Genomic DNA, 15,278 nt, shown 5'->3' with positions numbered 1-15,278 from the left:
TGTAGTTTCTGTGCACTTTGTTTAAGAACGTTAAAAAAATATTTTGTCATGGTTGGAATGTTTCTGGGGATAAAAAACATTGATAACGTATTTTCTATTTCTCAACACACTTTGTCCTAGTTGTGTCCTTTGTTTTTTTTTCTCCGACGAATCGATTGAACCGTCGTCGTCGATTGCGGCGCAGGTGCCCGACGTGCTGGTGCTGTCGTGCCGTCCGGTCACGCAGGGTCGCGTCACGCCCGACACCGCCGTGGTCCTGGCCGACTGCGCCGATTGGCCGGCCCCGCCCCCGAGGGCGCTGCGGCTGTGCGCCTCCGACTTCGCCCACAGCGCCGCCCGCCTGGCGGGCGGGCGCTCGCTCCTGGACCCGCCTCGGGGGTCCCGCCTCGCCGTCCCGGAGGAAGCGGAGCGGCGGCTGGACGTCCGCGTGACGCCGGACGCGCGGCGCTGGCCGGAGGCGGACGTCGCGGACGCCGACGCCCGCCTGTACGTCGGCGGCCGCGCGCTGCTCAGGCTGGGGATGTTTGACGGCGAGTGGGTCAAGCTGTGGGCGGCGGGTCGGGCGGATCGGTGGCGAGCGGCCGCCCTCGCCCGCTCGGACCGGGCGGACGACGACGACGGCTGCGGCGGCGTATCGGAGACGCTGTGGTTCAACCTGACGGGAGGACGGCCGACGGCGGGCGCCGCCTGCTGCCTCAAGATCCAGGTACGACACACGGATATTAGACTTTATTGGAGTCTGTTTTCATTTCCTTTTGAATATTATTTTTTTATGGTTTCAGAATGGTTCTGTTTTTTTTTTTAACAATATAGTGACATTTTTTTGTATCGCCAACCTCCTCACAATATCCTGATAATTATTGTATCGTGACCTTCATATCGTGATATCGTATCATGACGTTTGGATATTGTTACATCCTTGCTTGATATTGTGATTATGTTTAAGCAAAAATAATGAAAGTACATCATTTTCAATGCTGTCATCTGCCACATCGATAGTCACACAACACTGGCAAAAAGAGCTTGTTGTAACATGGCCCCGGTTGACCTCTTGTACTCTGCTGCCACCTGCTGGCCGTTTTTTTTTCTTTTTGTAATAACTACCATTGCTCTAAGCCACCTCTTCATGTCAGAAGCTGCATCAAAGCCTTCTGTATGCTCTTGTATAAAAAAAACAAAACCAAATGTGTAAATATGTTTTTGGGAGTGAAGGACCAAGTATTAAAAAACATGTTTAGATGCTTTTGGGTTTGAATGAGTTGATGAAATGAAGGAAAAACAGTTGAAGAGACGGGACAAATGTGGGACAGCCGAAGCAAAGTGTTTCAAAAGTCACACCTGATTCACAAGTACACATTCTAAATATTCAAGTGGCGTGTTTGTTCCGCTTCAGAGGTGGCGCCGTCGGCGGCCTCAAGATGGCGCCGCCGGCTCCAACACTTACTTGGCCTCACCGCCGCCGGCAGGTGAAGTTCACCTGCGGCCGGTGCCGTCGCCGGCCGACCGCCATCCGGGCGCTTGCGATGACCTGCTGGCCGAGCACTTCGCCGTCCCAAGGTCGTCCCAAGGTCGCCCGCCGGCAAAAATGTCCAATGGAAATGAAAAATGAGTCATGTGACTTTGTTGCGTGATGTCGTGCGGCTGCAGGCTGGTGGCGCCGGGGGACGTCCTGCGCGTTCCCGCCCGCAATCGCCCGGACCTGACGGAGGACGGCGCCGGATGGAGGTGATGGACGGGAAGTGGCGAACAGGAAGTGGACCTCTATCTAACCTTTTGACCTTTGACCACTGCTCAGGTGGCGGGCGCTGTTGTTTTTGGTGCAGAGGGTGTGTCCTCTTGACCGCGCACAAGAAGAAGAAGAAGAAGAAGAAGAAGGTGGCGGAGGTTACCTGGCTGACACCACGCACACGTCCCTTTTCATGGTGACCTTTAACCCTCCTTTGTGGAGCCATTACCCTGGTGTCAACCGTGACCTCTGACCTCCAGGGGCCGCCCGTCAACAGCCTGGTGCCCGGCGGCGCGGCGCGGCTGTGGAGCGGCCCGTCTCCTGCGGGTCTCGAGCGCGCGGTGGACGCCGTCGGCCGCGTCCTTGGCCCGCACGCGCACCGGTTGGTTTTCGCCGCCATTTTGAAATGTCGTCTCACTTTGAGGCCACTTTCAATCACGCTGGTTAGTTTTTATCGGAGTTCCACAACCTCATCCCCTTTTTATTGACTCAAATTTTAGTCGACTATAAATTTTAACCTTCATTTTAGTCCAACAAAATGTAACTTTATCCGTCTAGTTTTAGTCAACAAAAATGGTCAATGTTTATTTTTATACTAAATAAAAATTGTTCTTAAATGAGGTTTTAGTCTCGTCTAGTTTGAGTGCGGTGACAAACGTGTTACCGAAATGATTTCTGTTTAGTTTTTGTTGACAAAATGAACACAGCAGCGCGATTGGCCATTGGCGTGCTGGTGACGTTTTGCGTGCTGTGGTCATGTGACATGACGTGACTGTGCGTTTTCAGCGGCTCCCTCCCGGCGTGCCGACTCCTCGTTCACGGGCCGGCAGGAAGTGGCAAAGTGACGGCGGTGGCGGCGGCCGGCTCCAGGCTCCACCTCCAGCTGATCAAGGTGCGAGCGCGCCCCGCCTCCGACCAACAAACGGCGGCCCCGCCCTGACGGCGCGCTTTGTTCCGTCAGGTGGACTGTGCGGGCGTGTACGGCGACACGCCCGCCGCCACCGAGGCGCGCCTGACGTCCTGCTTGGAACGAGCCGACGCCCTGCAGCCTTGCGTCCTTCTGCTCAGGAACCTGCAGCTCCTCCTGCGGCCACGCGGGGGCGCCGACGAGGACTCCCGCGTCCAAGCGGCACTCTGCCACGCGCTCCGTAGCGCCCCCGGCAGGTGACCAGTGGCGCTCTTAACGCGTTCAAACCCAAAAACGTGTACAGGACATCGATTGAGTCGTGGCAACACAGGAAGTGCAATTTGGTCACATGGTAGGGGAAGCAGGAAGTGGACAGGAATTTAATTCATCTGATAGCAAAACAGGAAGTGGTATGAAGTTGCGAGATTGCAAAACAGGAAGTAGAATAAAGTCTTGGTCTTTGACTCTAAAAACGGATTTATATGTTTTTGTTTGTTTGACAGAAGGCTTTGACGCAGCCTCTGACATGAAGAGGTAGCATAAAGCAATTGTAGTTATTACAAAAAACGTCCAGCAGGTGGCAGCAGAGTATGAGATCAACCGGGGCCTTGATGAAAACAAGCTCTTTTGAACAGATTTGTGAATAATGATGAAACTTTGAAATATTCTTTTTTTCCTGATGAAAGAAGAGGCTCAAATCTTTCTTTTGGTAGTTTCCGTGTTTTTATAGCAATAGAAGACCATATTGTGTGGGTTTTGCAAAATCAGTCCAAATCCAGTCAACCAGCCGGTAGCGAAATGGCGGCCAATGAATTCAGTCAAAATGGCTGCCAGTCAATGCGTTTGAAGCTACGTTAGCGAGCCTTGTTGTGTTTTTGCCTTCCCAGGGTGGCGGTGGTGGCGACCGTCCGCGAACCTCGCCGGCTGCCCGCCGGCGTCGCGGCGGCGTTTGTCCACCGGGTGGCGCTGGAGATTCCCACAGAGGATGAGCGCCGGGCGGTTCTGACGCAGCTGAGTGGCGAGCTTCCCCTCGACCGCGACGTGGACCTGGAGCGGCTCGCCAAAGTCACGGCGGTACTTCGCAAAAGTGACGCGTCGCGTCAACGCACACGTTCGCGTCTTTCGCGCATTTTTTTTATTATTTTATATTATCATTTGATATATATATATCTATATATAATTTTTTTTTATATCTTATTATTTTTTTGTTTTTATTATTTGCCGCAATTCCACCGAGAAGACACTTGTCAAAATGGCGCAACACATTTTTTTCTTCTTCTTCTTGCTGGTGCGCATTCAGGGTTTGGTGTTGGGCGACTTGCGCGCCCTGCTGGTGGAGGCGGGTCGTGCGGCGTGCCGACGACTGGCCACGGCTTGGTGAGACTCGCTCGCTCGCTAAAAAACATAGTTGGTGTTCTTGGAGCGACCTGCTGGAGGGCACGTCGGCGTCTGTTTCAGTGCGGCTCGTGGCGAGGTGGACGTCTGCTGCAGCGGCGTCGTCATCCAGCAGCGGGACTTCCTGTCGGCTCTGCAAGCCTTCCAGGACCGCCAGTCGGAGGCCGCCGGCGCCCCCAAGGTGAGCGGCCCGGTCCGGTGCTCCAAACGGCCCGACTGCGTTGCAAGCCTTCATGACTCGTTTGCTACCAAGAACGGATTTCTACGTTCTAGTTTGGAGGTTCCCAAAGACGTATTTACACGTTTATTAAGTGCTTGAGCCCACAGAATAAATAAATGTAGCCATTTTTAATGAGTTTTCAGGGTGTTTCTGGTTAGTTTTTATTAGTTTTAGTTATTTCATTTTAGTTAAAATTTCGTTTCAGTATTGTATTATTTTTTTTTAAATGACTTGTGCACAATATTTCAACAAGACGTTTGCTGCTGCGAGATGACGTCACTTGTGTTTCAAACGTCCTTATTCCGCTTCATACCAAAGACGAAGACGTTTTTGCTTTCTTGATAGTTACTTTTGTAAACATCAAATGTATTTTCAGTTAGTCTTTGTTTTTTAAGAAGCATTTTTTGTTTTTATTTGCTTTTGTATTTTTGAATGTTCTTTTCTGCCGTTAGTTTGCGTGAGCTAACGATGCGGTCGATGTGGTCAGATTCCGTGCGTGCGCTGGGAGGACGTGGGCGGCCTGGATGATGCGAAGAAGGACATCCTGGAGACGGTGCAACTTCCTCTGCAGCATCCGCTGCTGTCGTCGGGCATGGACCTGAGCCGCACGGGAATTCTGCTCTACGGTCCTCCCGGCACGGGCAAGACTCTGCTGGCCAAGGCCGTCGCCACCGAATGTTCCATGACATTCCTCAGGTCACAAAAACATTCCAATCGCACTTTTTGTTTATTTTTGCTTGAATTATTTCTGTGTGTATATATTATATATTGTTGTTTGCATTTTCCATTCATATGATTTTATTTTATATACATTTTTGAATGACATTATTTTGATCTAAATTTTCATTTTCACTTGTATGTATTTTAGATTTTGTCCGTTGTGGCCGTCGACTGAAAAGCGAGCCCAATCCACCGCGAGCGTTCAAAACGATTGTCGCCTTTCAGTCCACCGGCATAACGCTGACGACGTTAATTAGCATTTATCTTGATGTTGACTTGCATGCATGCGCGCTTGAGTTCTAGCCAATGTAGTTGTCAGGCAGACAATCGTGTTACACAACAAAAAAAAATCAACAAGCTAGCGAGCGGTGTTGATTTGTTGTTGCATGTGAAGATTTGTGAGCCGGGCGGACGAATGATGACGTCGTGCGTGTGCTTTTTTTTTTTTTTTTTTTCTCTCAGCGTGAAAGGTCCGGAGCTGCTCAACATGTACGTGGGCCAGAGCGAGGAGAACGTCCGAGAAGGTGAGCGGCCGGCCACTTTCCTTTTTTCTCACCTTGTTGTGTTTGCGCGTTTCTACACGCGTTCGTTCGTTCGTTCGTTCGCTGACCTCCAACAAGAAAACCTTCAAATGATTGCAAATGTCATGGAAACGTTGAACTTATGGACCAAGTCAAAGATTGAAGCGGTTTGATTGATTGCGCTTCCTTGTGTTGTGCCCGCCTTGGCCACCAGGCTGCAGTATAACGCAGTAATGGTTTTTGCTCACATTGCAATGCTCATTTTCAGCAGAAAGAAACAAAGTTCATTGTTGCCTGTAAGTTCATTTGAGAGCTTCATGATTGATCACGTCCAATCAATCACACAAAACGCACTTTGCCAAAGTGACCCATTTGAAAGTGAAAGAACTCGTGCAAATTTCATTTCATGTATTTGATTTGAAATTTTTTTTTTCATCTGATTTGAAACGTAACCCGTGGCGACGTGGATGACATCACGCGCGTTTTGCGTTCAGTGTTCGAGAGGGCGCGCTCGGCGGCGCCCTGCGTGGTCTTCTTCGACGAGCTGGACTCTCTGGCGCCCAGCAGGGGGCGCAGCGGAGACTCGGGCGGCGTGATGGACAGGTAAGCGCACGCTAACGCGGCTAATGCTAATCCCTAAAGTGACCCTTGAACCGGGTGTCAGGGTGGTCTCCCAGCTGCTGGCCGAGCTGGACGCTCTCAACGCTTCGGCCCGGGTCTTTGTCATCGGCGCCACCAACCGGCCCGACCTGCTCGACCAATCCTTGCTCAGGCCCGGAAGGTCAGAGTTCACGCTTGCGCACCAAACTCATTCATGGTTTTGTTTGTTTTTTTGCCTTTTTTTGTATTAAGAAGGGTCCTTATGGATTATTATGATTTTTTTTAATTTATTTATCATTTTTAGTATTTTAATTATCAAATTGTATATATATATAATTAATGATAATTGTTATTAATGTATCATTTATACTTTTTTATTATTTTTATTATTAAATTGTTTATATATATATATATATATATATATATATATATATATATATATATTTTTTTTTTTATTACATATAAAAATAATATTAAATATTTTAGTGGATTAATAATAATAATAATAATTTAATGTATTATATTTTTTTATGATTAAATTATATATAGTAATTACTATAATAGTAATAATAATAATAATAATTGTTGTTGTTAACATAATGCTATCAACACATTACAGGAAACACCTTTGACATGCTAAAGATTAGCATTGATAGCTGAGGTTTTGAAACGTATGATATATATTCTCGATCCTCCGCCAAAAGCGACTCGTATCAGTTGTGGCCGATGTCGTGCGCTTTAGGTTCGACAAGCTGGTGTACGTGGGCGTCGACACGGACCCGAGCTCCCAGATGCAAGTCCTCCGGGCCGTCCTCAGAAAGTACCAGCGAGCGTTCACGTTTGCGCTCGACGGCGCCGCCGCCGCCGCCGCGTTTGACCGCTCTCCCGATCGGTCGCCCTCAGCTTCCGCCTGGACGCCTCGGTGGACCTGCGGCGGGTGTTGGAGCGTTGCCCCGCCCACGTGAGCGGCGCCGACCTCTACGCGCTGTGCTCGGACGCCATGACGGCCGCCGTCAAGAGGAAGATCGGCGCTGCGCCGGACGACGGTGGGTAGGCGGGGCCGTCGCCCGTGGGGGGAAGTGGGCGGGGCTCCTCGCAAACATCACCCAGAAAAATTGAACACATAAATGTATGGAGGACCAAAAAATGCAAAATACACAAATCCATCCATCCATTTTCTTGACCGCTTATTCCCACAAGGGTTGCTGGAGCCTATCTCAGCTGGCTCTGGGCAGTAGGCGGGGGACACCCTGGACTGGTCGCCAGCCAATCGCGCAGAGACCAACAAGCATACACACTCACAAGCACACCTGCGGACGATTCAATGAACCTGCCTGCCATGTTTTTTCTTTGGAATGTGGGAGGAGCCCGGAGAAGACTCACGTGGGCGCGGGCAGAACATGCAAACTAAATACACAAATCAATAACCCAACCCAAGACACACTTTGGACCGCCCCCTCATTTGATTATTTATTTTTTTGTCCTGACCAAGTTTAAGTTCACTAAAACTTAAGGAAAAAAACGAAATGAACAAAACGAACGAACGTGTGCGTGAGCAGCAACAATCTTTTCTTTCCTCTTCCTGATTGGCAAATCCGTCCATCATTTTGTCAGGATTGGACGCTGAGGATTGGTCGCTGAGTCTCACCACGGAGGACTTTGACGCGGCGCTCGCCGACTTTGTGCCGTCGCTGTCGCCACAGGAAGTGATGCGCTACCAACGCCTTCAAGAGAAGTCCGCCCACTGTAAGATCCGCCCCCCAGATGACAAATAAATGAATAAGCGGTCGGCCATTTTGTTGACTCCCCCCCCCCACACGATGATCATATCTGGACTCTTATTCAAATCAATGCGAGAACATTTTGAGGCCAAATTTGAATATTTCAAAATAATAAATGTTATATTTTGCTGGTTGCACATGTCCAGTCCATCCTTTTTTTTCCCCCCCCAGTCGCCAAGCCGTGTTGACAAACATCTCACCTGTGAGTGCGAGGTCACATGTCGCGCCGCCATTTTGTCTCTCCCGACTTGTCTCCGATTGAAATGAAAGTGAAATGAAAGTGTACACACGTGTGACATGACGTGAAAAAAAACGAGCCATTTTTGACATTTGTGGCATTTTATTGAATTGATGCGTCAAATGTGTCACGCGACCTCTTGAAGCAAACGGCAGGTGGTCGTTGCCACGGCGACGCCATCGTCTACCAACGCCATAAATGTCGCCACTGTCACACTTTTACACTCCAAGCCAGCAGGGGGGGTTGGGCAGCAAAAAAAAAAGGGCTAACTTCCTTAGCATCAGCTAGCATGTTGACACACGTCACTCGTTAGCTTAGCACAGACTTGTTAGCAACTTCCTCGTGCTAATAATGAAGGCTGCGTTTGAAATCACTCTGTTGACTGCATTTGGCGGCGGCCATTTTGAGGACACGAGTCGAGCTCATTGTCTTCGTAGTGCCGGGGAGTTCGTCTCTACATCGTCAACAATATGAAAAATCCAAAAATAGTCATTAGGTTGTATTCGATTCGCCGTTTCAGTCCTCGATTCAGTTCTGAAAAAAATCTGGTATTGTGCGTGTGTCGTTTCATCCCGAGAATGTAAAAGTCCCCACACAGACTGAATGATTCCAAACGCAGCCGCTGTGCTATACGAGATGCTAGCAGGCTAGTTAGCTAGCTCGCTAAAGTGTCCCTTTCGGCGTCAACATTTGGACTTTTGCCTTCACGTCGGCTACAACAAGACCAACAAGACGTGTGAACGTTTGCAGCAGGGACAAGACGCAAGAAGTCGGGCGGGGGCGCGGACATGTCGTACGGGGTCAGGCGGGTCCGACACGTCGTCGACGTCTTGCGGGCCTCAGGCAAAGTGCGGCATTCGGCTGCACGTTCTGCAACAAAGCACAACATTTCCAACGTCCAAATGGGAAGGAACGTTTTTGGGTGGGGGCAAAAACAAGTTTGAAGATGGCGAGATGAACACGGAAAAGTCGCGAAACATCCGATTTCAAAACGATCCGCTAATGCTAACTTTGTCGACAAATCACTAGCGTGAAGCTAGCGTGACTTTTGATTGGACGACTCGTATCAGGCGAACGGCGAGACTGGCTTGAGGTCCCGCCCCCTCAGTCGCGTTTTTTCCCGGGCTCCTTTCCCGCCAGCCGCCATATTTACCGCTTACGTGGCCTTGGCTACTTTGGTTCTCTTCATCCTCTTCCTCCTCATCAGGGTCACCTGAGGTCGCTTGAGGCCGGCGATCAGCAGCAGGAGGCGGGGCCTGGACTTGGTCAGCCAGCTCCTCAGCAGCGTTCCTTTTGGAAACCTGCGCCAGCAAAAAAAAACAACAACAAAAAAGTCGCTTAACGTGTCGACGCGGCGGCAAAAGGGGAAGGAATATCGGCGGCGGTCTTCTTACCAGTTGACCCCGCACATGGGTTAGTTAGTTGTTGGGCCGGCGCGGCGCGGCGCTGCAGTGGAATGGCGAGCTGGCCGGCCGCACGCTAGAAGCTTCAGTGCACAAACGCCGGCTGCCAATCATAATAGGAGGGGAGCGGCGGGGGGGGCGGCGGCCCGGCCCACTCAGCACTTCTGGCTGCAAACATCCAAGCCGGGCCAATCGCTAGGCCGCCCGTCGCCGCGGCAACCGGCCGCCCCGCCGTACAAAGGCCGGCGGTGGGGGGGCCCGGGGGCGTCCGTCCGTCCGTCCGTCCCTCCTCCCTGCCTTCTCCACATCTTCTGTCCTTTCATGATTTCATATTTGCTCCTCCTACTCCTTCCTTCCTTTCCTTCCTCGTTTCCTTCTCTACCTCCTTCTTTCATCTCGTGCCTTCCTCTCTCGCTTCCTTCCTTCCTCCCTTCCGCACATCTCTGCCTGCTTCTGAAGTGCTTCTCTGTGCCACCAAGCCCCACAAAAAACTGGATTCTCCTAAGAATCGCCATTCTCATTTAGTACGATTCCGAATCGATTTTATTTCAATGATTCTGTACTGTGAGGCTTAACTTGTCAAGTGTTTGGCCACCATGTGATGTAGTTTCAAGCGCTATATGGAAACGCAGTCCAGTCTTGTCCTTGTGTACGCGTGTGCGGGCCTTTATTGGGAATGCTGTTCATGTTGTACCCAATTTGTCCACTTAGGGGCAGTGTGGTTCCACACGTTGTGATACACAGTTAAGTTGTGGCCACATTAGAAGGAAAAGTTATGCAGATGAAAGTATTTATTTCTTGCAGCGTAGCAAGATCATACGTCAGTGATTGTGAATGTTCGTTCCGATGCTTCTCTGTGTACGTTCCTCAACACTTTTGTATGAATAGGATAAAAGTGCCGCCAGTAGCATGCTAATTAGCATTAGCGAGTCCCACTGGAGTCGCTCGTGACCATTGTTGGCTCGTCTAAAAAAATGAAGCAGAAAAATCATTGTCTATCAAATCGTTTGGAATGGAAAATCGCTTTGCAGACCCAAAAATGGGAATGGAATCGTGAGACAGTCAAAGATTGTCACTCACTCCTCTTGTGAAGGCGACGTTGCCGTTATAACAACTTCCAGTGAGTGTGAGCGAGCCGACACGCTAACGAACGTAGCGTTTGACTCGGATTCATGCAAATGGGACGGATCCGTCCGCTCGTGGAATTCAGGCGGAATAAATGCTCGTATGCTTTGTCATCTTATCACAAGAAGACCAAAGTCTGAAGTGTCCCACTATCAGCACTGCAAGGTCAGAGGTCACATTGTGCTCAGGCGTCACAAGGAAAGCGCACGCCGGCTCGCACAAACGCGCATTGGTGACTTCGCAGGTAAGCGACATTTCGTTACAATCACTTGATCGTTCTCTTTATTGCTTTTTGTTTCATCAAATTATGCTGCGTTCGAGGTCATGCGCCTTTCGCTTCTGGTTCACTTCACGCTTCTTCCCGTTTTGCGTTCTCCTAACTTAGACTTAGACTTGACTTTATTGATCCCTTTGGGATGGCTCCCTTTCCAGCAGCAATAAGAACAGGTCATAAAATAAAAACTCAATCAATCAATAAATAAGGTTATTACACTGGAGACTGAATTAATAATAATAATAATAACTTCATTGCACTTCCTGTTTTGCGATCTCGCAACTTCACTCCACTTCCTGTTTTGCGATCTCGCAACTTCATTCCACTTCCTGTTTTGCGATCTCGCAACTTCATTCCACTTCCTGTTTTGCGATCTCGCAACTTCACTCCACTTCCTGTTTTGCGATCTCGCAACTTCATTCCACTTCCTGTTTTGCGATCTCGCAACTTCATTGCACTTCCTGTTTTGTGATCTCGCAACTTCACTGCACTTCCTGTTTTGCGATCTCGCAACTTCATTCCACTTCCTGTTTTGCGATCTCGCAACTTCACTCCACTTCCTGTTTTGCGATCTCGCAACTTCATTCCACTTCCTGTTTTGCGATCTCGCAACTTCATTGCACTTCCTGTTTTGCGATCTCGCAACTTCACTGCACTTCCTGTTTTGCGATCTCGCAACTTCATTGCACTTCCCGTTTTGCGATCTCGCAACTTCATTCCACTTCCTGTTTTGCGATCTCGCAACTTCATTGCACTTCCTGTTTTGCGATCTCGCAACTTCATTGCACTTCCTGTTTTGCGATCTCGCAACTTCATTCCACTTCCTGTTTTGCGATCTCGCAACTTCACTCCACTTCCTGTTTTGCGATCTCGCAACTTCATTGCACTTCCTGTTTTGCGATCTCGCAACTTCATTGCACTTCCTGTTTTGCGATCTCGCAACTTCATTCCACTTCCTGTTTTGCGATCTCGCAACTTCATTGCACTTCCTGTTTTGCGATCTCGCAACTTCATTCCACTTCCTGTTTTGCGATCTCGCAACTTCATTCCACTTCCTGTTTTGCGATCTCGCAACTTCATTGCACTTCCTGTTTTGCGATCTCGCAACTTCATTGCACTTCCTGTTTTGCGATCTCGCAACTTCACTCCACTTCCTGTTTTGCGATCTCGCAACTTCATTCCACTTCCTGTTTTGCGATCTCGCAACTTCATTCCACTTCCTGTTTTGCGATCTCGCAACTTCACTCCACTTCCTGTTTTGCGATCTCGCAACTTCATTCCACTTCCTGTTTTGCGATCTCGCAACTTCATTGCACTTCCTGTTTTGTGATCTCGCAACTTCACTGCACTTCCTGTTTTGCGATCTCGCAACTTCATTCCACTTCCTGTTTTGCGATCTCGCAACTTCACTCCACTTCCTGTTTTGCGATCTCGCAACTTCATTCCACTTCCTGTTTTGCGATCTCGCAACTTCATTGCACTTCCTGTTTTGCGATCTCGCAACTTCACTGCACTTCCTGTTTTGCGATCTCGCAACTTCATTGCACTTCCCGTTTTGCGATCTCGCAACTTCATTCCACTTCCTGTTTTGCGATCTCGCAACTTCATTGCACTTCCTGTTTTGCGATCTCGCAACTTCATTGCACTTCCTGTTTTGCGATCTCGCAACTTCATTCCACTTCCTGTTTTGCGATCTCGCAACTTCACTCCACTTCCTGTTTTGCGATCTCGCAACTTCATTGCACTTCCTGTTTTGCGATCTCGCAACTTCATTGCACTTCCTGTTTTGCGATCTCGCAACTTCATTCCACTTCCTGTTTTGCGATCTCGCAACTTCATTGCACTTCCTGTTTTGCGATCTCGCAACTTCATTCCACTTCCTGTTTTGCGATCTCGCAACTTCATTCCACTTCCTGTTTTGCGATCTCGCAACTTCATTGCACTTCCTGTTTTGCGATCTCGCAACTTCATTGCACTTCCTGTTTTGCGATCTCGCAACTTCACTCCACTTCCTGTTTTGCGATCTCGCAACTTCATTGCACTTCCTGTTTTGCGATCTCGCAACTTCATTCCACTTCCTGTTTTGCGATCTCGCAACTTCATTCCACTTCCTGTTTTGCGATCTCGCAACTTCATTCCACTTCCTGTTTTGCGATCTCGCAACTTCATTGCACTTCCCGTTTTGCGATCTCGCAACTTCATTGCACTTCCCGTTTTGCGATCTCGCAACTTCATTCCACTTCCTGTTTTGCCATCTCGCAACTTCATTCCACTTCCTGTTTTGCGATCTCGCAACTTCATTGCACTTCCTGTTTTGCTATCACATGAATTCAATTTCTGTCCACTTCCCGCTTGCCCTATCATGTGACTAAATTGCACTTCCTGTTTTGCCATCTCGCAACTTCATTCCACTTCCTGTTTTGCGATCTCGCAACTTCATTCCACTTCCTGTTTTGCTATCACATGAATTCAATTTCTGTCCACTTCCCGCTTGCCCTATCATGTGACTAAATTGCACTTCCTGTATTGCCGCGACTCAACGGACGTACTTGACAGCTGGCGAACGACTAATGCGCTCGCTTGTCTGTTTTTGTGCCGGTCAGATCTTTCTTCAAAATGGCCGCCGGAGCGCCAAGAGACAAGTGAGTGTGTCTGGCGATGGATTGACAGACGGATGGCTTGACGTGTGTGGGTGTGGCCGCGGCAGGTTCCACGCGGTCTGGTTGGTGTTCTTCATTCTGGGTTTGGGAACCCTGTTGCCGTGGAACTTCTTCATGACCGCCACCGTGGTACGACCTCACTTCCTGTCTCTGAAATGCGGCGGGAGCTTAACGGCGAGGGCGATTTGCGCGCAGTACTTCACCGGCCGCCTGCGGGACTCGACCAATGGGACGGCGGAGGGGGAGGAGCCCGAGCGCGGCGTCCTGCAGGCCAAGTTCAACAACGTGATGACCTTGTGCGCCATGTTGCCGCTCCTCGTCTTCACCTGCCTCAACTCCTTCCTCTACGCGCGGTAAAAACAAAACAAAACAAACAAAACACCGACCGGTCGCAAATGTAGACAGACAATGGGTTGCTTACCGGTCGCTTTCAGAGCACAAGTGACTGGTCGCCAGTCAAACATGTGGGCAGACAATTGATTGGTTGCTGCTTGATTTCCTAACCGTCGGGATGAGCGAGCTGCATATATGAGCGGTGCAAGCCATTTGAGTCACGGGGCGGCCATCTTGCTCCTCCCACCGGGCGAGCGCACGACCGTGAACTTGTCCAGATGAGACCGATGGAGCTCGGAGGCGGGTCGTGCGGTTTGTGCTCGCTTGGGAGGAGCAATATGGCGGCCTCAAAAGTCGGCCTATCAGCTCTCTCGTTTGGCCATGAGCGCTTCCTGTTTTGCCGCCACGCGACTGTGGGCAGGTTGGCGGAGGCGGCGCGGGTGGCGGGCAGCCTGGCGCTCATCCTGGCCGTCTTCCTGCTGACGGCCATCTTGGTGAAAATCCGCCTGGAGCCGACCGCCTTCTTCGGCGTCACCATGCTCAGCGTGGTCCTCATCAACTGTGAGTGGGCGTCGCCGTGGCGTCGCCGGCCCCGCCCGCTCCGATGCATTGACGCTTTTGTCGCCAGCGTTCGGCGCCGTGCTGCAGGGAAGTCTGTTCGGCATGGCGGGCGCCCTCCCCGCCGCCTACACGGCGCCCATCATGAGCGGCCAAGGACTGGCCGGGACCTTCGCCGCCCTGGCCATGATCTGCGCCCTCGCCAGTACGGACGCATTTCACGCCAGCCTGCTTCCTTCCTCATGTCCTTCTCAATTGCTTCCTTTTTTCCTTCACTTTCTTCTTCCCTACTTGCGCTCCTTCTTTCCTTCTCTACCTCTCGAATGACTTTCCACCATTTTCCTTCCTTATTTCCTTCCGTCCTGAATGTCCTTCCATGTTTTGTGCTTGTGCGTCTGTCAGGCGGTTCGAGTGTTGCCGACTCGTCGTTTGCTTATTTCATCAGCGCCTGCGTGGTCATCCTGCTCGCCATCCTGTCGTACGCCGCGCTGCCTAAACTGGTAGGTTGGCGCGCGCGCGCGTTCGTTTGTGACGTGACCTTTGTGACCTTTGCGTCAATGTAGGAGTTTTTCAAGTTTCACCGCGAGAGGAAGGCCGCGCACGTGGAGGACGTCAACGTCGCGCTAACCCAGTCGGGTAAGTCGCGTCTTCCACGTCGTCGTTTTCTCATCTCGCTCTTCGGGAAATAAATTTGTTGCGGACGGACGGCGCAGCAGGCGCGGAGGAAGGCAAGTCGCGGCGTGCCGGCGTCTCCATGGTGACCGTCTTCAAGAAGGTGGGTGGGCGTGGCCGGCGCACGAGCGATGCGTTTACGTTT

General features: G+C 50.3%; 2 protein-coding genes across 9 annotated transcripts in view; one reads left to right on the top strand and one right to left on the bottom strand.

The window, feature by feature from the left end:
- pgap4 (post-GPI attachment to proteins GalNAc transferase 4) overlaps nt 1-15,278 on the bottom strand; it is a 60,515-nt gene that overhangs the window by 37,968 nt on the left and 7,269 nt on the right. The gene's annotated exons all lie outside the window — the stretch shown is intronic.
- The window catches only part of pex6 (peroxisomal biogenesis factor 6), a 40,975-nt gene that overhangs the window by 23,977 nt on the left and 1,720 nt on the right, over nt 1-15,278 (top strand). For 3 of the 7 annotated variants that reach the window (XM_077525073.1, XM_077525072.1, XM_077525078.1), the window contains 19 exons: nt 185-706; nt 1,394-1,557; nt 1,648-1,725; nt 1,796-1,922; nt 1,987-2,108; nt 2,513-2,618; nt 2,688-2,890; nt 3,521-3,707; nt 3,934-4,010; nt 4,092-4,209; nt 4,736-4,944; nt 5,431-5,492; nt 5,984-6,092; nt 6,154-6,270; nt 6,832-6,909; nt 6,993-7,135; nt 7,704-7,835; nt 14,864-14,961; nt 15,025-15,097. In XM_077525073.1, coding sequence (XP_077381199.1) covers nt 185-706; nt 1,394-1,557; nt 1,648-1,725; nt 1,796-1,922; nt 1,987-2,108; nt 2,513-2,618; nt 2,688-2,890; nt 3,521-3,707; nt 3,934-4,010; nt 4,092-4,209; nt 4,736-4,944; nt 5,431-5,492; nt 5,984-6,092; nt 6,154-6,270; nt 6,832-6,909; nt 6,993-7,135; nt 7,704-7,835; nt 14,864-14,961; nt 15,025-15,097 — 2,725 coding nt within the window. Of the gene's footprint in view, nt 1-184; nt 707-1,393; nt 1,558-1,647; nt 1,726-1,795; nt 1,923-1,986; nt 2,109-2,512; nt 2,619-2,687; nt 2,891-3,520; nt 3,708-3,933; nt 4,011-4,091; nt 4,210-4,735; nt 4,945-5,430; nt 5,493-5,983; nt 6,093-6,153; nt 6,271-6,831; nt 6,910-6,992; nt 7,136-7,703; nt 7,836-13,513; nt 13,553-13,617; nt 13,700-13,765; nt 13,914-14,863; nt 14,962-15,024; nt 15,098-15,174; nt 15,237-15,278 lie in introns of those variants that run through there. The other 4 variants (XM_077525074.1, XM_077525076.1, XM_077525075.1 and 1 more) reach the window with 3 other exon arrangements.

This window comes from Festucalex cinctus, chromosome 6 (assembly GCF_051991245.1).
Source record: "Festucalex cinctus isolate MCC-2025b chromosome 6, RoL_Fcin_1.0, whole genome shotgun sequence".
Lineage (NCBI taxonomy): Eukaryota > Metazoa > Chordata > Actinopteri > Syngnathiformes > Syngnathidae > Festucalex > Festucalex cinctus.
The sequence above is the reverse complement of the archived record's forward strand: the minus strand, read 5'-3'. Positions and strand labels throughout refer to the sequence as shown.